Below are 22,222 nucleotides of genomic sequence, written 5' to 3'. Positions count from 1 at the left end.
AAGCCTATCATGATCATGAGTGAACCAATTGAAATAGTTCACAATGACCTATGGTAAAATCGATATAAATTAAACCGATTACCGATTATTTTTTATTAGTCCTTGAATTGCATGGGTGGCTTTATGTCAACAATCTGTCTATTTGTTCGTGCGCTTCCTCTTCCTGCGCGCATAAACAAGCTGTAATCAGGCGAGTGAAGACGTCGTTCTCAGTTACAATTTTTGCTCGTCATTGCGTATTGTAACAATAGTTTACGCTATATAATTGTTAAGTTTTAGACAACTAAGAATAATCTGTAGTTGGTAAGTTTCTGACTCCATCATTTTGCGTGTGGTTTTCTAAATAATGGTGTGATATGTTTGATCACAAATAAGGGTAAAGTGGTCGCCTTCGACCAATTTCTTTGTTCGCAAGTTCGTCGACTGCGTAGTAAATGTAATTAACTATTGCATTGTGTAAAAAAAAGCCTATTGCCTTTTCCCAGTGTAATTCACTTGAAATTAAAGCAATTCTACTAGTATTATTACTACTTTATCTAACTATCGACGCAGCTGCCTCATATGAAGTTTATATAAAAAAATGTATTCATCTGCATAATGGTTTCTGATTATACATCTTTGAGCCGATTCAAAATTTAAGTCACTTAAAAAATGGTATGTATTCCTTCCTACTTCTTATTAATATTAAAAATACCATGTATAACAAAAGATAAACATGTTACGCATTTTTTTAAAAATTCACATAATTATCTACCTAATTAAGTTCGCACATTTGGGCGCGCGCAACCTACCTACATCTACCTATATTTATAAATAAAGGCACAAAGAACAAAAAGTTGGTCATGCTTACTCATTGTATCATCTAGGTACCTATCCAATTATTAATTATATTTATTTCCATTCCATACTATCTATCACTAAATTACCTATAATATTTATAATCATAATATGATGGTACACACTACATTGGGAAGACAACAGGAAATATATTGATATATGAAATTTCTATCTTTATATCTTATTTATCTTTTAAATAATATAAATAATTCCAATTAATAGGTTTTAATTCTACCTACTACTCAGAATTAAAAAAAATGTCAATTGCAGAAATTAAAAATCAGTAGCAAATAGTAGGTAGCATTTTAAGTTGACACACATTTTAATGATAGGTAAAGTAGCTAGCTACCTACATTTATCTACTTATTTGTGAACAATCATATTGTGGGTAGGTACCTACAATACCTACTTGGCTTTTTATCATTATCCTTTCCACTCACAGAGGAAAATATTATTTAAGTTTTACATGATTGTGTATATTTTACACATGGTATTTCCTATAAACCAGTTCCACGAAAGATATTGTTACTTAGCAATAAGTCTTCATTACCCTATTAAGTTCAAAGCCATATTTTAGGGTAGGTATTTTAGTGTGGTGTGACTAGATACCTAGGTGCTGGGGGGCATACTTCACCACACTCCACCACCATACTGCTCCATTGTGTGTACTTACTATCCAGTTTGCCCACTTTCGTTTATTTATTTTTCTTGTAAATGTATGTTTCTTATTTTAAATAAATGTATTTTATTTTCTGAAACACCTTAAATATGTACTAATTACTAATTATATAAACATATAGCCTGCACACCTACATAATAACTTGTCACATGATTAACAAGTTAGCTGGTATCCTTAAAAGTTTGAACTAAGGATACCACCTGCCATCCACAAGTTACATAAAAAATGTCAGAAAAAGAAGGCAATTAAGTATTTAATTGTTTATGTTTGTTGCAGTGTAAGTGAACATGAAGACTCTAGCTGTACTCCTGGCGGTGGTGGCGGCCACGCAGGCCGTCTCCTTCTTCGACCTGGTGCGTGAGGAGTGGCTCGCTTTCAAGGTAACAACACTATCAATATCCTGTAATTATACTTACTATTTGCCCATCTGCAGCACTAACATGGTCTAAAGTTTACCTTGTATAAAAAACCTTGTAAGTAGTAGGTATAAAATTTTAAAACCCAATGAATAAGATATAATTTTTATTAAGATGGGATGGGTGAATCAATAATCACACATCAAATCTGATTAAAGTCTTGCGACTGATTGCAGATATTAAAACAAAAAAAAAGATGGGATGTGTTTAAAATGGTAATATCACTGACGCAATTTTATAGAAAAAATAGTACTGATTATTCGGCGAAAGTTTTAGAACTTTTGAGCAGATCAAATAGGTCTAATCATGGTATATTCCGCGACAGATGGACCACAACAAGAGCTATTCAAGCGATGTGGAAGACAAGTTCCGAATGAAGATATACGCGGAGAACAAGCACAAGATCGCCAAGCACAACCAGCGGTTCAAGCAGGGGCTGGTCTCCTTCCGCCTCAAGCAGAACAAGTACGGGGACCTGCTGCACCATGAGTTCGTGCACATCATGAACGGCTTCAACCGCACGTCGCCCAAGTAAGACATGTTATACTTTTAAATAACAACCTATATACGTCCCAACTACTTCCGCATACTGTTAGATAGAACAGAATCGATCGGCCTAACCGCGACTGATACATCACTATGCTAATGAACGTCACAACACTGGCTTCTGCAGTTTGACGGTGACGGATTTGACTCGTACCGTGCATTGAAGCTATTGGAAAACATTGCTTTTAAGCTTTTATTGGAATATAATCCCTAGTTGTACTGCACTAGACATTCTGTCTAATAGTGCCTACGAAACATACCACGCTCCTCCACTGGGAGTTGGTGGAGGTTTTGGGCTAGTAGCCTAAACCAACGGCTTAACATGCCTTCCAAAGCACAAATACTTATATTCGTTATTATTGTTATAACCTGATTTAGCCAATGCTCTCATTTAGCCAATAATACCCGTTAACCATGCTACCTTAATTAAATATTTATGTAAATGGCGTGGAACGAATTTAGGATAACGGATTAAATTCCGACTTACGTATTGTTTAATCATGCTTATCTAAATATATATTGGTTGAGTGAATGTCTCTTATAGTTGAGTCGACCATTATAGACTGCGATCATCATCTCTATCACGTTGGTCTAACAGAAAACTCGATAAGGCGGGGGTACCTAGTTCATCAAGCGATGAACTTGTCTCTGACCACGCCAATCGGGAATATAGCGAGCTTATGTTATATGTGTATGCTAAGTAAAATGTATTAGAGACAACATGATATACATAAACAGACTGCATACGTCCCACTGCTGGGTACAGCCTCGGAATATGTATAGGTTGTACCTACAAGTACACAATACAAGAGCATACTCCAGTCACACAATCAGGATAAGTAAAAATAAAAATAAATAGGCAACTCGGTAATTTACCAACTGTTAGAAATGATTGCTTCACACGATCTATTGTAAGCAAATACAGCCATTTATTAAGGTCACAACAATAGCAGGTAGTTATTAGTTTTGTACCTATTAGCACGGGAGAGAACAGCCCGCGTATTTTATACAGTTTACTGGTGTCAATAATCGATCTTTGTTTTGTGCATACTGTAAATCGATTACCTATAAATCTATATTGTATTATAGTTCTTCAAATTAAGTACAGACCGTGGAAAATCCTTCGATAAGAAATATATTAGGTATTTCTCAGAAATACTAAGAATGCATTCTTATTTGATAAGTAGATTTAAGATTTTTTTACATTGTAGGTTCGCCTCAGGTGGCGTTAACTAGGTACTTAGCAGGACCAGGGCAGCGCTGAGGGCTCTCTATTCCTTCTGTTAGCCCCGATAGATTTTATAAACGTGAATTTATTTGTTTATTTATTATAAACCAAAACAATTCACAAGCCACCTACCATAAGGGACAGCTATTTACTTGGTTTATTGTAAATCTGCGCACTTTGTGATAAATATTGTATTATTGTATTTTTTTATGATGCAACATGTTATCTGCAGCGAATGCGTAGTGCTGTTGATACTTGATAGGTAGTTTGTTGTGATACTGATATACGACGCCACGCGGCGTGTGGACAACCAAGCATAATGTCAACCAGACATGCACATGGCACGCTATCACATGCATTCGGTTGTTTTATAACCACTTATGTCTTTCATTCTCGTGTGTGAATTCATGTTTGGATGATACGTAATTGGTATCACGCGGTTGCCAGGATTTGGGCCCGGTTAAAATGGCAATAGGATCGCACCCTATATGGGACTGAAACATAGCTGGTGAGGATTGGGTGTATATGTGTACTATACACCTCTGCTTACCCCCTTCGGGGACACAGGCGTGACGCTCTGTTATATTCCTCGTGCATAACATAACATTAGGTATTTTGCGTCAATCATCATAGTTCAGTTTAAAACTTTAAAGTAAGGAGACTTTAAAAACACACGTATTACAATATTTAACACTTTTACAGTAACACACAATTTCTCCGGCCGAGTAGTGAAAGCTATCCGAAGCAAATCGAAAATATGTCACGTCGAAAATAATGTACAGAAAGACAAACCCTCATCAGCAACTGAATATAGACAGTGTAATGAATGTAGTTGTACCACTACGTTAGTTTTCCCAAAACAATAATTGTTATTCAAGAAGTGTGAGCTGTAGCGACACAGTTGCGTGCGACGGGTGTCGGGTGAGTGGCGGTCGCACGGTGTCAAGTGTGTGCCTAGCTTGTTAGTAAATAATGACCCAATTACATTGCGCGATTCAGGATCGGGCGGTGTAATAAATAACATCGGGTCATCGAGTTGGCAGGGCCGCGTTTTCTACTTTTAATATACATAGCATCGCATAATGTAATAGGGCCTTAAGACGAGTCAAATTGCGTGATCGCGTTTTTGTACAAAACTATCCTTGACACCAAATTGGTTACTAAACAAAACAAACTGTATCGATTATCAGCAACGGTATCAAATTTTATTTAACTATTGTGTCTGGAAACCTCGGGGTTAGGTTAGGTTCAAGGGTACTAAACTACTAAATATTTGGAACAGAAATGAAACATGAAGATTGATAGAAAATTCCGAGGCCTCTACCTATGTAGTCCACCAATAGGAAAATAAGTATATTTAGTACAACATTCCACGATTATTATCGCGGTTATTATAGCTTTGGCGTCTCAATAGCAATTGGTAATCCACCTCACAACCCACACGATAGAAGAGATCGTAATGACATCATAATGTAACGATTAAAAGCTTTCTGTCGTCGTCGGCGGCCTGAGGAGCCCTACCGTTTGACATTGCTATAGCGCATACATACCTATGCGCTGTAGCTGTGAGGCTCTCATACACAGTAAATGCCGAGCACTGGGGGGCCACACAATGGATCCCCAGGAGGTCATGAAGCTTCCTCCCAAAGAGACGCTCGATCTAATCGAACTGATTGGACTAGAGAAGGTTTAAATATATGTAGGGATTTGGTCACAATAGATCTAGCTATGTCGCAGTCGCTATTCGGGCTGCATCGGTTCGAGCCCTCTCTAATATTAATAATAATACATATCCAGCTAGGTTGCTCGAAGGAACATAACATGGCATCACGTCTGCATCCCCGAGGGTAGGCAGAGGTGTGTAGTACATACATCCACACCTCGCCAGCTATGTTTAAGTCCAATTGCCATTATCCGGGCTAGTACCTTTTAACATTTTATTGTTTGTATGTGTGTGCTTACCAATCTACAACGCCGGCGTTTGCTCGCAGGTCCCGCACCAGCCTGAAGGGCCGCGAAGGTCCGTCATACCGCGCAGCGACCTTCATCCCACCGGCGCACGTGACCGTGCCCTCCGAGGTGGACTGGCGCAAGAAGGGCGCCGTCACCGAAATCAAGGACCAGGGCAAGTGCGGCTCCTGCTGGTCCTTCAGTACCGTGAGTGGCACTCTCACTATACCCACTTTAGAACCCAGACACATTAACATATTTGATATTTAACGATACTTACAGTTCAATTTATTAAAAGATTTAATGTGACATAGTACTAAAGTGTATCAACCCTCTCGGTCTTCTGTCTTGCTTTCTAGCACGATGTAATTGGTTTACTACAAACGTTTCTGTTCCTCTCTTCTCTCCGCTTTGGTGGAACCCAGTCTTATCCTTATAGTATTTTAAACATTTTATCACTCTTTGAGATCACGAGGATGTTTGGACGTTTAACAGCAAGTCTTCTTCTTCTTTTTGGGACTTAAGGATTGAATGACAGATTCTCACTCCTCGCATCCTTTCGCGGCCTGTGTAGCTTGCTCCCATGACATGCCGAGAGTTTTTAATTTCCAGTCAACCGGGCGTCGCCAGGTCTGTTTGAGCCGCCCACTTTTGCTTTAGGTACATTAACAACAAGTTAGGTTAATTTTACTAAGTTAGTAAACTTTACAAATGTACTAAAACTCATGTTTAATCATATCAACAATCTCAAATAATCACACTCTGTATTATCTTTTGATACCCACACCTGGGCCGCCTGTGTTAGTCCTTCCAAGATTTACATAACCAAGTCAGTTGTACGATGCAAGGTCGACTGCACTTCGAGTGCACCGCACGTCGATGCAGCGCACGTGTACGGCGCACATCGTAGCTAACACTTGCGTGAATACAGTTAACTTTGTGATTGATCAGTATTTCATTTGTAGCTCTTATATCGGCTCAGTCAGTGGCGTCATATCTTATGTACTTACCAAAGTAAAAAAATCTTCCACCTGGTAAGAACCTAAGTAGGTATAGGTAGTAGTGACGTAGCTACATATTTCTATAAAGAAACCCAAAACATGGTTAGGCAAAGGTATGCATAATTCATAATTGATTGTTGATCGAGTGGTCGTAATCCGCGTTACGGCACGGATCAAATGACCTTAACTGCTTAATTTCACGGTCAATACTCATTTTAAGGATTCAATCCTAATGTATGTTACTCTTGTTCTGAGTTTGAGTTGATATCACGTGGTTTCCAGGCTTTGTGCCCGATTAAAAGATAAAACAGGCTCGCCCCCTATTATCATCATCTCCCTAGCATTATCCCGTTTTTCACAGGGTCCGCTTACCTATTATATGGGACTTAAATTACACATGAATGCGTGGGCGTATATATTATACACATCTGCCTACCCCGCTATGTATGATTTACATAACCCTTTACAGTCGTAAAACATTAGTAACTGTTTGACCATATACATATTATCACCAAGCTGTTCTGTGACGCGTTGTCGATATGCCCATTTCGACGTGATAGTTATGAATAATTTGATTAAGGAAAAATGACTATTATTTTTTACTAAACCTTCCACTGTGATATCGACCGGTCGACCCATGGGCTGACGTAATCATGGACGCTTTTTATGCCGACTGTCAGTGTTTTTACCGCGGTACGAACTTGTTATTATCTCGACGACTACATAGTTTGCTTCTGTAGCCTACACATACTATACCTATATTGTCATAATAACGTACCTACGTATTTAACAGTGAGTCAGTCTGTTTCTCCTTGGGTCATATAAAAACTATGACTCGCTTTGACCTTTCAAGGAAGTCATCAGTTTAATCATCTGTCTAAACAAGTAAACGACTAACCCACATTAATATTGAAACATTTTGTTTATACAAATGTGTCACCCCAAATGTATCACTTAAAAATATGGTCGATACAATTTATGAGTAATTCTCGTAATATGCAGAAGTGGCACAAACAATGAGCGGATGGTGCGTTGTTGTATCGAATCGCCATTATTCACCCGCCGCGCGCCGTGACTCACCTTATTATTGGATTTATTACCTCACCTATCGATTCCATAAATACATAAACAATTTCTAATACTCCGCGTAAATTAAATCATCTAGATATTTCATCAATCTCGTATTATACATCAATCATCCCTATGGTGTTATCCCGTTTTGACAGGGTCCGCTTGCCTAAACTGAAGTATTGACAGGTCCGGTTTTTTACAGAAGCGTCTGACTGTCTGTCTTTCCAATCCGGAGGGAAGCCAGTCCGATGTAGGTTAGGTCACATATTTCTCGGGAATGTGGGTTTCCTCGCAATGTTTTCCTCTGGCACAGTCGTTGATACTGCCTATCCTAGATTATGCAGACGTTTCGTATCCTGACTTGTCGGTCGAACTTCTAAACAAGCTCGATCGTCTGCAGAATCTTTGCATACGGTTTATTTATGGTCTGCGTAAATTTGACCATGTTTCTGTTTATCGCTCCCAGCTCAAATGGCTACCTATTCACCGTCGTAGGGACTGTCATATCCTGTCCCTCCTTTACTCAATCCTATTTAATCCCAATACTCCCCCCTACCTCAAAGACCGATTTGTCTTTCACTCCTGTACCCTCAACCGTAACCTTCGTTCCTCTTTCAACCTCTCCCTTAATATTCCCTCCCATTCCACTAATTTCTATGGAAAGTCGTTTACGGTGCAAGCTGTTCGGTTATGGAATTCTTTGCCTGAATCCATTCGAAGGGCACCGTCGTTGGATGCTTTCAAAGGGCAAGTCAAGCAGCACTTTCTCAGCTCTCTCTCCTCTTTATAACGCTTTTCTTTTCTACTCCACTCTTCTTACATCTTCTTCTTTATAAGGTAGGTAGTACTGTCATGGTTTCCTTTCTTCCATAGTAATGTATGTATGTATTTATATAATTATTATAATCATTATTTATTGCTTTCTATGTATTGTTTTAATATAGTCTATCTAGTTATATAAGTACTTATATTTTTCAACATATTTTTTTTTTTCTTCTTATTTTGCACTGTCTATCCCGCTACACTTTTCATTAAATTCATATCCTATACCTAAAGGTTGCCTGGAAGAGATTGCTACCTTAGCAATAAGGCCGCCTGTTGTACTACAAAATTTAATTATAATTACTATTTTTATTTTATTTTTATGTGATTTAAGTGCAATAAAGAGTTTTTGTATTGTATTGTTTTCCTTCCCCGCTGAGCACGTGATAAAACATTTATGATCCAAACGTTAATTCGAAAACAAATTCGATAATCATTGGTTTAGGCCCGTGCCCGTGGGATATTATACATCAATGATTTTGTGTATTCAAATATTGAGTAATGGGCATGAATGTGTAGGTAACCATTCAACATTTATATAATTATGCAGTTTGATGAATTTTGTCCGACCAAACAGTGAACGCCGAGGTAGACCTACGAGGGGAGGTCAAAAAGTTCGCGGAATGAGGGGGAAGGGGGTCGAAATTAAACCCGAAACTATTTTTCCTTTTCAATATATTCTCCCTTAACCTTAACACATTTTCCGGATCTATCAAATAATTTGTTTATTCCATCATAAAAAAAAGATTTCTCTTTGCTGTCAAAATAAGCCGAAATTGCAGACTTGACTTCTTCATCATCGCCAAATTTTCGTCCACGCAGTTCCTTTTTCATTTTTGGGAACAAATAATAATCGCTGGGGGCCAAGTCTGGACTGTAAGGCGGGTGGTTTAATTTTTCGAACCCGCATCGGTGAATGGCAGCCGTCGCAACATGGCACGTGTGGACGGGTGCGTTGTCGTGCAAAAGGAGCACACCTCTTGACAGCTTTCCTCTTCTTTTTTCCTTGATAGCCTCTTTCAATCTATCCAGTAAAGAAGCGTAGTAATGTCCCGTTATAGTCACACCACGATCTTTATAATCAATCAGCAAAATACCTTCTGTATCCCAAAAAATAGTGGCCATGATCTTTCCGGCCGATTGTGACACCTTAAACTTCTTTGGAGGAGGTGTGCCTTTTTTATGCCACTGCATCGACTCTTGCTTCGACTCAGGTTCATAGTGGTGAACCCAGGTTTCATCTCCAGTAACAATCCGGGCCATAACTTCTTCCTTATTCTCTCCACAGAGCTCTAAAAACTGGCGAGAACACTCGACACGCTCGCTTTTTTGAAGTGGCGTGAGCATTCTTGGAACCCATCTTGCGCTGACCTTAGTCATCCCAAGATGTTGATGTAGGATATTTAAAATACTTGTTTCGGATACACCGACCATTGCTGCAAGCTGCTTCTTCTTCAAGCGGGTATCTTCTAATACAAGTTTCTCTACTTTTTCGATGATTTCCGGTGTGGTGGCCTCAATGGGCCGTCCGGAGCGGGGGTCATCTTCAATCGACTCTCTTCCTTGCTTGTAAAGACTATGCCACTTGTAAACCATGGTTTTACCAGGGGCAGAGTCCGCGTAAACTGCTAACAGCTCTTGAAAAATCGTCTGAGCGGATTTTCCTTGCTTGGTGAGGAACTTAATGACGGCGCGGTGTTCAATTTTCTCCATATTCGCTGAGTTCTTCCCGATTCACTTGTTTGCTGGTCGATAGTTCAAACGTTAATGACCCGATTTTCTTCAAACTTGGTACATATACTGTTAATGAGGTGTGCAACTAGCGGCTACCTGTACGAGCAAACCAACCCCCTCCAACCCCTCCATTCCGCGAACTTTTTGACCTCCCCTCGTAAATTAAACAACGCCAGAAAAAAGAATATTTGACTAACTAGCAACACAGTTCATTTACTTATGAAGTCATAGTTCAAGTAATTCAGGCCACAGTTCAGTACACTCTCCACTACTCACTAATAAAGTAGGTTCACCGAATATGACGCAGTATCCTTCCTGTAACGTATCACTCCGAGGTCCTCTTATCTAAAGTGACCCCTGAATAGACTCCAGTTCATGCGGAACATGATCTAAATTCTACAATCGTAAGCAGAGCGGCTCGTACCCAATTACGTATTGCACGCACGGCTGTCGGGGGTATGCGTGGTGATTAGCTTTCGATGTCCTTTGTTTGTTTTGTCGAGTAAATAATAACGTAGTATTTATTTGTTTCCTCTCTACGCTAGAAAAGCGATTACTCACAATTTATAATATATTATCATAAAACTACTTTGCTAAAACTGATTTGCCTCTTCTAACACGACGGACAATTGTTATCGATAGGTTGATCCGTTGTCACTTCATAATATTTATCTTAAGACTTGGTAACAGTTTAACGCCCTCCGAAGCACGGATCATCTTACTGTCGGACAATACATATAATTGAGTGATCAGCCTGCAATGTCTTAACTTTTTAAAGGACCACAAAGAGATCGCTGCTGTAATATGTCCCCGCTTGGTATTCGGACTCTACTAATAGATTAGTTTCCAAATTATAATTTTTACAAAATAAGAAATTACTATGGAATTTATATGAAAATGCACACTGCGACGTCATAGAAAAAGTGATAAAATGTCATAGAAAAAGTGATTTACGTTTTCCTTATTCATTTTCAGAAATAAGTTAAATAGAAAAAATAAAATGATTTCGTCAGTTTTAGATCTGTTTTTATTTAGTATTAATTTTGACCTAGGATACTAACCAATGAGTATGGTTGTGTTGGCAGACGGGCGCGCTAGAAGGCCAGCACTTCCGCAAGAGCGGCTACCTGGTGTCCCTGTCGGAGCAGAACCTGATCGACTGCTCGGCGGCGTACGGGAACAACGGCTGCAACGGCGGCCTCATGGACAACGCCTTCAAGTACATCAAGGACAACGGCGGCATCGACACCGAGAAGTCCTACCCGTACGAGGCTATGGATGACAAGTGCAGGTTGGTGGACGTCGTCATACTCGACTAACGACAAACGGGGAGTGCCAACTCGAACTCCGGTACCGGACTTGCACCAAGGAGTTATTAATTTATCTTAAGTGCAGTTTTCACTAACACATTTGGCTCGACCAACGGCGATACGGCCCACCTATCACGTTGGTCTAACAGAAACCTCGTTGAAGTTGTACTCAGTTCGTCGTTATTTTGACCGAACATTTCTACTTCTACCAGAGGGGCATTTTTGGAAAGTACATTTTACGAGCTAGGGATATTCTGCGACAAACCACAGTGGGCCTGCACAAGCTGGTTCGTGGCAACGCGTGTGTAACTGCTGTCATTTTAAGAGTTCCCAAGTATTTCCTATCTTTATTGCATTTACCGCATAACATAGATTTAAGATTTTAAGAACATTTTAAGCTAATTCAAGTGTTGCAAATATAATTAATGATATTTACTCAAGTCGTGCAAAACGAGCGATCTATTTCGAGAGAAAAATATAAATATAACTTATTACAATTTACATTAAAAATACAAATATCCGATTATTGCAGATAAGTAAGCGTTAAACACTTTATGCTGAAATATATCGCGTTAATGTGAACATTAATGTTTATGACGGACATAAAAGTGAAACGAACCGTTATGTTATCTGTAATTGGGAGAATAACAACAATAGGCAGCGTTGTTTACAATGTTGCCGTTCTGGGACTGTTGCCTACTGTTTCGCTCTTGAAGGGTCCCAGTGTTTCCTGGTATTAGTATACTGATATGCGTCCCACTGCTGAGCGCAGGCAGGGCGTACGCTAAAGTCGGGCGGGTCAGACCAACTTATGCTGGGGTAATTCTTCAAACTTGTTCATCCCAAAGTATGTTGACCGCACGCATCGACCCGACCCCAATGTCTGACCCGCGCGAATTTAACGGACCGCCTAAGGGAATTATATCCTGTCGTATTAAATGTGCGACAAGGTGCGTGTAGTAAATAATCACATTGCACCTACAGATATTCAACTTCGTATCAAAAGTGACTGCTTTCTTATGAACGTTTTTGTGGCACGTGGTTTTCGGGATTTTTGCGATTAACTGCAATAGCCGAGGCTATTATCCCCTACGCTATAACTTAACCATAACGGCGAGGGGCGGGTGTATACTACACTACATATACCTGTGTCTACCCTTTGAAGGATACAGGTGTGATGTCATGTTATGTATACGTCATGTATCCCCTCAGATACAACCCGAAGAACTCCGGCGCCGACGACGTGGGGTTCGTGGACGTGCCCGCCGGCGACGAGGAGGCGCTGATGAAGGCCGTGGCCACCGTGGGGCCCGTGTCCGTGGCCATTGACGCCTCGCTCGAGACCTTCCAGCTGTACTCCGACGGCGTCTACTACGACGAAAACTGCTCCTCGCAGAACCTCGACCACGGGGTCAGTATGATATTATTATGTCGTCTCCAATATATAGGGTATGTGATCCTGTGGTACACTGGCTTGCCTCTCAAATGGAGAGCGCCGTTTCCTGATTCACCCATAGCTTGACCACCTACCACGTTGGTCTAACGGACAGCTGTGGGTACCTACTCAGTTTATCTTGTGATAAATGTACCTCTGACTACCCCAATTGGAATATAGTCGTGAGCTTATGATATGTATGTCTCTAATATGTGATGAACTATCACCTTGGCGACGGACTGTACACCCGTCATCATACATATCATCATATTCACCTTAGGTTCAGAATTGGCTTCAAGTTGCCTTCTTGTCACTTGTGGCTCTGCTCACCCCCTTCGGGTTTACGGGCGTGATTTTGTGTGTATGTTCATTTGTGTTGGTATCATAGGTGTCCGACCCAAATGTTATGTCTAAAATCGTATGGATAACTTGTTTACAGCACTCACTCGTGTTTAGGGAAACTCACAAAGGGAAAATTATATCGAAAAAGTGACTCGGTCGCGACTCAAACCCGCAGCTCTTATCAAGTAGGCATTTAGCGCGCAGACGCAGCGGCAGTACACTCGTATATGATCTCGCCGGTGACACAGTGCCGCAATGATCAGTAGGATAATAGGTTGATCACCTGATTGTCCGAAATTAAGATGATCCGTGTTAAGCTGTTGGTCCCGGTTACTACTTACTGATGTAAGTAAGTAGTCGTTACATGAGCCATGTCAGGGGCCTTTGGCAGCTCAACAGTAACCCTGACACCAGGGTTGATGAGGTTGGTGGTAATCCACCTCACAATCCACACGATAGAAGATCGTAAATCGCCATTGTTACGCATGATGACTGATTTTGAACTAACAATGAACAATATCCGTTTATAATAGAATATTTATTAATTTTATAACAATTCCTGGCACCGAGAATATGGTGTAGGCACAGAATTTTTATGTTACTATGGTACAAAGGAACGCAATATTTCTAAAATATTACATACTTTGATAGGCTAGTAAATGTAATTATTGTTCGTATAAATTATTAATAAACAATGACAATTATAACCGTCACCGTGACCTCTGTCCGCAAAATATAAGTCGCGCGATAAAATTAGGAAACAAACAGCGAATGTTATTATGATAAGGCGATACGTGCGGCGAGTCAGCGGCGATAGTGTGTCGCGCGTCAGTGGGGCGACGGCTGCGACCCGGCCGGCACCTCGTTGCGTAGGTACTACGAGGGTTGCGGTTACTCGGTTTGTCCTATACCTATGAGGATATGACTGATAGGTTATTCATTCATTAGCTTAAATACTGGTCTTGGGTCAACCTTACTTGCCTTACTTGTTACATGACAATATTGCCGTTCACTTTTCATAGACTACTTTGATTTCTACTCTTGCGTTGTTGGTTTTCGATATTAACAAATGTGCTCCCCACAGGTGTTGGTGGTGGGCTACGGCACGGACGAGGACGGCGGCGACTACTGGCTGGTGAAGAACTCGTGGGGCCGCTCGTGGGGCGAGCTGGGCTACATCAAGATGGCGCGCAACCGCAACAACCACTGCGGCATCGCCTCCGCCGCCTCCTACCCGCTCGTCTAACACAAGCCACCTACACTACACTTCTAGTGTTGCCAGCTCGCACGAACGCCTTGGACAATTCAGGGGTCCGAAGACCTGATTTTTCACTTTTCTAATATTTAGTCTGTACCTCATTGTACTTTCTATATATCCTGATTAGAAGCAACTTCACGTCTTTATTGTCGTCCTCCACTGATGATCCTAATGAAATTATAACACTTCGGGCTGGCAACACTAGCACTCATCAGCCATCACATCATCTAGTAAATACTAGCTTAAGTAGACACTAGTACGGACCGAGCAGAAAGCAAAATATTTGGTGTCACTGCCGATAATTGCGCCGATTTAATAATCAAGACGTAGCTGTCCCGGCCGGTCTGCCCCAGACAAGCCTTCATGACCTGCAAAGACTTATAACAGCGTTTTATATGTAAATGTCTACATTCCATTTTATAGCAGTTGTGTCAAGTGTCGTAAATATAAGAAATCTAGTATAAGGAATGATATTAGTAAGAATTTTGGAATTGTTTTATGCCATTTCTGTTTCACTGTAAGTTTTAATTCATGTGATATAGTAGCTTATTTGTGTGTAAATTGTAAGAAAATAAAAGTATTTTTCCAAAGATTTTTTTTTTAATTTTTCAAACCCACTTTACTCTTTGATCTTCTGTGGACAATTAATTTATTATTAAGACTTTATCGACAGCCTATTACAGTAAGTATGTAATTAATTATTCAGCCTATCGCTACAATTTAATTTCCATGAAATATTAGTGCACAATGCTATTATCGATAGAATTATGCGCACATTATAATATTAATGAGTAATATACTGATATCACTGGTTATGACGCAGATGTGATGCAGGTCACCGAACTAGAGCGCTCTCAGTGTATACGACGAGTGTTTGCTAATTATTACTTCTGGATTTAACCCTGGTCATGGATAAATTATATTATTAACAAAAATATTTGTATATTTATGAAAGGACAGAAAGTTATACACGAGATCTAGTGCGATTCGATCACATTGAACTTCCACCTAACCATGGGCGTGCGACCCCATAAGTAGTGATTTATATTCTCTTTAATACCCCATGGTCCATCCAGGATCAACTGCTGGGTACGCTTCGTAAATCGAATCGAGTGAAGTATTTACAAGAGTAAGTAGTAACCCTTAGTAACGACCTCCGTGGTCCAGTGGTTGAGCGTTTGGCTCACGATCCGGAGGCTCAGAGGAAAATTACTTTGTGGTCCTTAATTTGGTTAGGACATTACTGGCTGATCACCAGATTGTCCGAAAGTAAGATGATCCGCGCTCCGGAAGGCACGTTAAGCCGTTCGTCCCGGTTACGACTTACTGATATAAATGAGTATCGTTACATGGCTCATGTCAGGGGCCTTTGGCGGCTCAATAGTAACCCTGACACCAGGGTTGATGAGGTTGGTAATCCACCTCACAACCCACACGATAGAAGAAGACTGTACCACGCACGGGTCGACTTGATACATGATTGGGTATGTAGTGATGGCTGGATACTTGACTAGCTCGGTACGACACAAACGTAGCTACACAACCCCCGTAATCTAAAAATCGACTACAATCTTTTGTCTTTTTACTTATATCCGGTTAAAACTTGTGTGCTGCCATATCATAATAATAATAAAATCGAGGTGTGGTGACTGGAGTCACTACACACACTAAATATTCCCTAATTATTGTGCTGTGTGCTGCGTGTTATTGTCTAACTTCCTAAGACACAATTAACCAATGTAAATATTTATAAACTTAGCTAGTCGCTAAAAAAGTTTGTGCGTGCTTACAATACGTGATATGATAAGTAGTTAGTTTATGTCAATGTCTAGGTACTATGTCGGCACGGGGCCGGCGGGGTCATCGGCTGCAGTCACATGACACGCTCCATCACATGACTCGCGCGCCGCCGCCGCCCAAATGGAATCCGCCCTCTGTACCGCAGATAAGCTCGCCAGTGTTTTACGCGGACACCAGATACCTCGTAAACAAGAAATACGATACTGCGATGACCGGCGGACCCACCGACACTATATTAGTCACCTACATATAGTCAGCTAAAAAACTAAGAGGAAAACTACGTCTCTTAATGTTTTAACTTTAGAAAAAGCCCTCGTAGGCAATAGCCTACGATATATAATATAATGTGAATTAAGGGCAATAGAAAGGTTATGAATGACAATAAAAGAATCGTTGACATAGAGAGTCGTATATTGTAAAAACAATCTATTCACAATCATGTCGGCTTATTATTTACAACGTCATAACTTACCGCCGTTAGATATGCTTATATTATACATTATCTTCTATTACACAAATAAACGTAGAAAAAATAATTAACTATTAATACTGAGATCACCCACACAAATAAAAGGAAGCACTGCCAAGACTCAAGAATCGCTTGCTGTTTTCAGATAATCTTGTTATTAAACATCAAATATTTCCACAAAAGAATATTTAATAAAAAAAAGTCGACACTTATAGACTCTCGTAATAACAGCAAAAGATACCCTGTCTTAAAGAAAGAACTTTACAACCAACGTCATCTCATAGCGTTTAACCTTGTTTCACCTGAAGGAACTCCAGACACACCATACAAATATTTCTTACCAATGTGTAAGTACGAGCGAGATAGACAGTCCGCGCTCACCCCCTTACTCGTTAGCGGCTTACGGCCATTTAACACTAAAGACTCTAGAGGAGGTGAAGTCAGCGCCCGATACCAATTGGTGCGGGGCAGAGAGTTACCGTTCTAAAGTTCCTTTTTTTACAGAAGCGGCTGGCAATCTGGGCTTCTAATCCGAAGGGAAAAGCAGTCCAGTTACTGTGTTAGGTTAGATCGTTACACCACGTAATGACGACATACTTGTTTAAGTAGGTAAATAGTAGCCTTTGTTACCACCATTATGATTTACTTACGTATCAACACACATTCGTAACTCTAGGGGATTGAGTCCAATATATTCGAGTGTTACTTTGCTTACAACTAGGTTACGCTAAACATCACAGTTTATGTACAATATCTACAATAATTGTGACACGTCGCCACAGACACGAGTCAGAGTATTTACAAAGTAATTAACTACCAGTCAATTACATTATTTGGCTTACGTTATCATTACAGTCAACAGATATGTTGCATAACGTTTCATCATGAATTAACATAACATAAGCTCACTACTATATCCCAAATGGGGTAGTCAGAGGTACATCCACCGCAAGATGAACTCAGAACCCACACCTCAACGGGCTTTCTGTTAAACCAATGTAAATCATGAATTAAGTATGGATTTTTGAGTATGACAATAATGCTTCTTCAATAATGCCAGATTATCCAAAATATTACACATAATATATGTACTTCTGTAGATAAGTTAAAAATAATGTTGAAATAAAACAAAGTGCTTTGACATACTCCTATACATATAACTCATTATTAAACGTAAGGATTTATATTCCTTTAACATTGATATTGAAGTGAATTAAAAAGAATAGTATATAGTATAGCATTAGATTTAATTGAGTACTTTTTAAGATACAATGCTGTCAAATTTCTTTTCATTTCTACTCTTCCAGGTCCATAACACCTTACGAATTATCATAGAATAAAAAAAATATCCTCTTATTAATAAATGAATCTTTGATAATTATTTTTAACATGCTTCAGGGGTCATTAGACTTTCATGACGTCACCTGTAGACGTTCTGTGGAACATGTTAAGTGTAAGTTGCAAACACTGGTCAGTAGGTTGTGTGACGAGTACCTGCGTGTATAGAGGCTGTTCATTGGTGGAGCTATTTCTTCTTGGGTTTCTTGGGGTTCCTTGAGCGGCTCTTGGCCTTGCAGAGCGGGCAGATGGGTGCGTTGCGGTGGATCTGCTGGTGGCACGACAGGCAGGACTTCATGGGCGGCGGCTGCTGCCTGCAACCACCACGACACACTCACTCCACTGTACCAGGGACAGCTATATAAACAGTCTTTATAGTCACTGCTGGGCACAGGTCCAGCAATGCAGGGGGGTATAGAGCATACTCCACTAAGCTTCATTGCAGGTTGGTGGAGGTGTTTGGGCAATTACATTTTGTTTTTGTAAATTTGGGCCTATTTGTAGGGATATACAGCTGCAAGATAAGCATCCTATGTACGCAGATGCTGCAAATAGGGCTTCTGTTGAATAATTAATAAGTGGTTACTCAGTATGGCGACTAACGAATTCGTCATTATTAGTCAACATTAAATATGACACGCAATAAATAACAATATTGCAAAATGCATACAAAGCGGAAGCGTGTCGGAACGTTACATCGTTACAACCGCGTCAGTCAGTGTAAAGGATGTATCGCCCACGGAACACTGTCGGTACCGCGTCGGTGTTAATTGTGCTTAAATATGAAAATATTTTGAATAAATAATACCAAATAGCAAATAAAGAAATCAATAAAATTAAATAAAACTTATAATTAAACTTGCGTCAGCCACCGCATTCAATTTATAAAACATTAGAAATTGTTTAGATCGGCGGCGCAGACGCAGGAAGGAAATGAATAGGGAGGAGGGAGGCGAGAGGAAGAACATAAAACATAAAGAAACATAATCGAACCTCAGCGAGACGGTAATGAAATCTTGGTCGAGGGCAGACCTGAATGCGGGCGGCGGCGGCGGCGGCTTGCGCGGCGGCGGCGGCGCCAGGAACGACGGCACCGCCCGCGCCGGCGCCGCCGACAGCGGCGGGAAGCGACTGCGGGCACGGAATCATATCAACGCCTGAACACACAATCTGAGCAATGTCAATCGCATGTTTTGCTAATATATTTCATCAGGCACTTAATTCCGTTTATGTTATTTAGTTGCAATCAATCAAAATACTAGTTTAACAGAATGTTGTATGCTGATAATCACGTGAGATTTTGGTCAAACACATTCCTATTACAAGTAAGGCTCCTATCCTATACTCAACTGGGAACAAATAAAAAACATAAAATGTGTTTAGGGAATTTACCATTATACGGGAAGTGGATTGATCATCTGTCCTTGTCACCATATGGTTCATATCCATCTTAGGATTCCATCCATCCATCAAGTTGTCTTTTTATTACCTTGTGTCTCTGCCCGCCGTATTAGGGAATATGGGCGTGAGTTTATGAATATATTAAAAATAAGACAAAATGATGTACATACTCAGGTGTGATAGGGCTGCCCTCCTCCTCGTGCAGGTCGGGCAGGCGGTCGAGGCCGAGGCACTGCCGCCGCAGCAGGTCCACCTCGGCCTTCAGCGGCCGGTAGTCCTCGTGCAGCCGCGACGCCGTCGACAGCTTGCGCGTCATGCTCTCCTCTGTCTGTTTTATCACCTGCTCCATCTGAAATATATTCACAACTAAATGTATTTTTATTATCTGATAATTTGATAATGCACATCATATAAAAAGTCTTGCACTTACAAAGTCAACAGTAGAGTGAACAGTAATGTTGAGTATAATATGCTCAATTTATTCTCAGAATAGAATAGAATAAGAATAGAATAGAATAGAACAAAAAAAAAAAAATGTAATCCAAGAAATGCAATAAATCACTTAAAATGGTAAACAAGCTTTCATTCCTAAAATATGAATACTATTTATAATTGTAAAGCAAGAACAAAACACCTATCTAACTAATAATATGTAAAGTTCATTTTCCTCTGTGGCAGGCAGGAACACAATAGGCGGAGTTCCGACAACAATAACAAACAGTTGGATATGTTACACTTGTGGAGCGCCCACAATAGTGCCAGCTACAATAACATTTCTCTAACTCCAGATATTTATAGCCTCTAAGAGTGGATCATCTTCAACTTATGCTGCAATTCATGAGTGAAACATGATTTTCATACTCTGGCAAATTTTTGTTAGGAACACACATAGAGTAGGTTACACTAGAAGGATTAGAATGAGAATAGAATAATGATAACATACAATAAACATTCTGTAAAGTAAATCATTTTAACTTACATACCTATGTAATAAACAGATGCCCATAATCTGTAATGGGGTAAGCAGAGCTACAAGTCATCAGAAGACAACTTGCAGCCACTGTTGCCATGAATATACCTAGATTCAAAATCCTTAGTGCAGTAGGTATTGGTTGTTTGGTTACCGCGTTGATGTCTGCGTGTATTTGGCGCAGCTCCTCGACGTGACTCATCTTCTCCTGCTGCAGCAGCTCCATCTCGCGCTTGTACTGCGCCAGGCAGCGGCTCTCCTGGTCACCGCTGCGCACCTCGTTCATGATGCTGCGCTTCAGACGCTCCAGGGTTATCGTCTTGTTCCTGCACAACACCTCTTGCATAAAGGCACTACGTCGGTATCAGTCACAAGGCAACCGCCCAGCGATTACATTAAGGCAGTCTTCACTTTGCAAATGGATTTTTAATAATTGTGACAATTTCTGTAGGTAAATCCGGTGAAGAGTGTTTATTGATCGAGTCCACAGGTGCGAGTTTCGATAAAATATATATCTTTACCTGATCTCCTTCATGGCTTCTAATTTGTGATATATTTCGCGTTCGTTTTCAGCAGTCATTTCTTATTTAACTCCTTATGAAAATTAATAATCTAGAATCAAAATATTGAAACAAACCAAAATTCACAAAGCGAAAAGAAAGAGCCCTCCACTATCCCGCACATGGATTAGTAGTGATGTGCCTGTGATTAAGATACCACCTCACGAGCTACAGTGATTGGCTCGTTTCTCGATACTACTAACGCCAACGCAACGGTATTCAGTAAACGATGAGGGACTTTCCAGGCTAAGTTCCTTGAAAACAATGTAGATGGCGCTGTACAGATTTTCCTTCGTTTAACCTTCTAATTTCATGGATAATAATAATATACCTCTCGACACCCTGAGCTGCTCATGACCATGTTGCTGCCTTGCCGTCCAGTCGCGTCGGCTAGATAGGTGGCCCATCCAGTGAGTGGCGAGTCACCGCCTGCTCATTGTATCCATGTTACCAACATTGGTCGAGCAGGCGCCATATCCCCCATAGCTCCAGTATTCCGGCCCACTACCCCCAAACCAATAGCCCAGTTCCCTTTGTTCCCATAATTTGCAATAGTCCTACACGAACCGGGGATTGTCTTTGGGTGCACTCCCATTGTGCATACAGGGATAATCGCCGGTTGGTGTCACACAACATTTAGATTAACTTGTCTTAAGGGGCCTTGTTGACTTCGGCCCCACGCACGCCTTCCAAAACTCCGGGCCTCCATAGGCCGGAGATATGAAAAATAATAATATAATATAATACATATTATGATATTTTATATTTGTTTTTGGGTATAAATGATGACCCTTTTATTACACCGAGGCACAATTGCATCTTCCACCCATTATGATTCAAAGAGAAAAAACAATTATTTTTATATATGCTTTTGCCATTACATTGTATTTTTTTGGAAATGTAGTCTGGAAAGTCCGTCATTCGATTATTAGTTAATCAATAATGAAATAAAACTATGATTCATTTACTTTTATATCCAAAAGTTGTATTAACATTAAATTATATTTTTAAATAATTATGTACCTGAGTAAAAAAAAAATGCATCTGTAAACAAA

The 22,222-nt window shown here is 40.2% G+C and overlaps 2 protein-coding genes across 2 annotated transcripts; one reads left to right on the top strand and one right to left on the bottom strand.

Moving 5' to 3' along the window:
- Positions 1-145: 145 nt before the first annotated feature.
- On the top strand, positions 146-15,219 carry LOC126371167 (cathepsin L). Its single transcript, XM_050016397.1, has 7 exons — positions 146-303; positions 1,793-1,896; positions 2,258-2,463; positions 5,698-5,863; positions 11,370-11,575; positions 12,807-13,005; positions 14,456-15,219. Exons 2-7 carry the CDS (start codon positions 1,804-1,806, stop codon positions 14,615-14,617), a joined length of 1,032 nt encoding a protein of 343 aa, XP_049872354.1. The 5' UTR covers positions 146-303; positions 1,793-1,803; the 3' UTR covers positions 14,618-15,219.
- Positions 15,220-16,822: 1,603 nt separating this feature from the next.
- Positions 16,823-21,283, bottom strand: LOC126371171 (zinc finger C4H2 domain-containing protein). Its single transcript, XM_050016402.1, has 5 exons — positions 21,129-21,283; positions 20,762-20,933; positions 19,808-19,986; positions 19,230-19,367; positions 16,823-18,550 (listed from the first exon to the last, which is right to left on the bottom strand). The coding sequence occupies exons 1-5, from the start codon at positions 21,185-21,187 to the stop codon at positions 18,424-18,426; spliced, it is 675 nt and encodes a 224-aa protein (XP_049872359.1). The 5' UTR covers positions 21,188-21,283; the 3' UTR covers positions 16,823-18,423.
- Positions 21,284-22,222: the final 939 nt, after the last annotated feature.

The sequence above is a fragment of the Pectinophora gossypiella genome, chromosome 12 (genome assembly GCF_024362695.1).
Source record: "Pectinophora gossypiella chromosome 12, ilPecGoss1.1, whole genome shotgun sequence".
NCBI classification, from domain to species: Eukaryota; Metazoa; Arthropoda; class Insecta; order Lepidoptera; family Gelechiidae; genus Pectinophora; species Pectinophora gossypiella.
Note: the sequence above shows the minus strand (reverse complement) of the source record. Positions and strands in the feature narration are given on the sequence as shown.

Excerpts from the sequence above, each read along its gene's own strand:
- LOC126371171 (XM_050016402.1), bottom strand. The coding sequence starts at position 21,187 with ATGACTGCTGAAAACGAACGCGAAATATATCACAAATTAGAAGCCATG. Across the intron at positions 19,987-20,761 it reads TACACGCAGACATCAACGCG|ATGGAGCAGGTGATAAAACA; the intron begins GTAACCAAACAA and ends AATATATTTCAG. Across the intron at positions 19,368-19,807 it reads GGCAGCCCTATCACACCTGA|TCGCTTCCCGCCGCTGTCGG; the intron begins GTATGTACATCA and ends CCGTGCCCGCAG.
- LOC126371167 (XM_050016397.1), top strand. The coding sequence starts at position 1,804 with ATGAAGACTCTAGCTGTACTCCTGGCGGTGGTGGCGGCCACGCAGGCC. Across the intron at positions 11,576-12,806 it reads GCTATGGATGACAAGTGCAG|ATACAACCCGAAGAACTCCG; the intron begins GTTGGTGGACGT and ends GTATCCCCTCAG. Across the intron at positions 13,006-14,455 it reads CGCAGAACCTCGACCACGGG|GTGTTGGTGGTGGGCTACGG; the intron begins GTCAGTATGATA and ends TGCTCCCCACAG.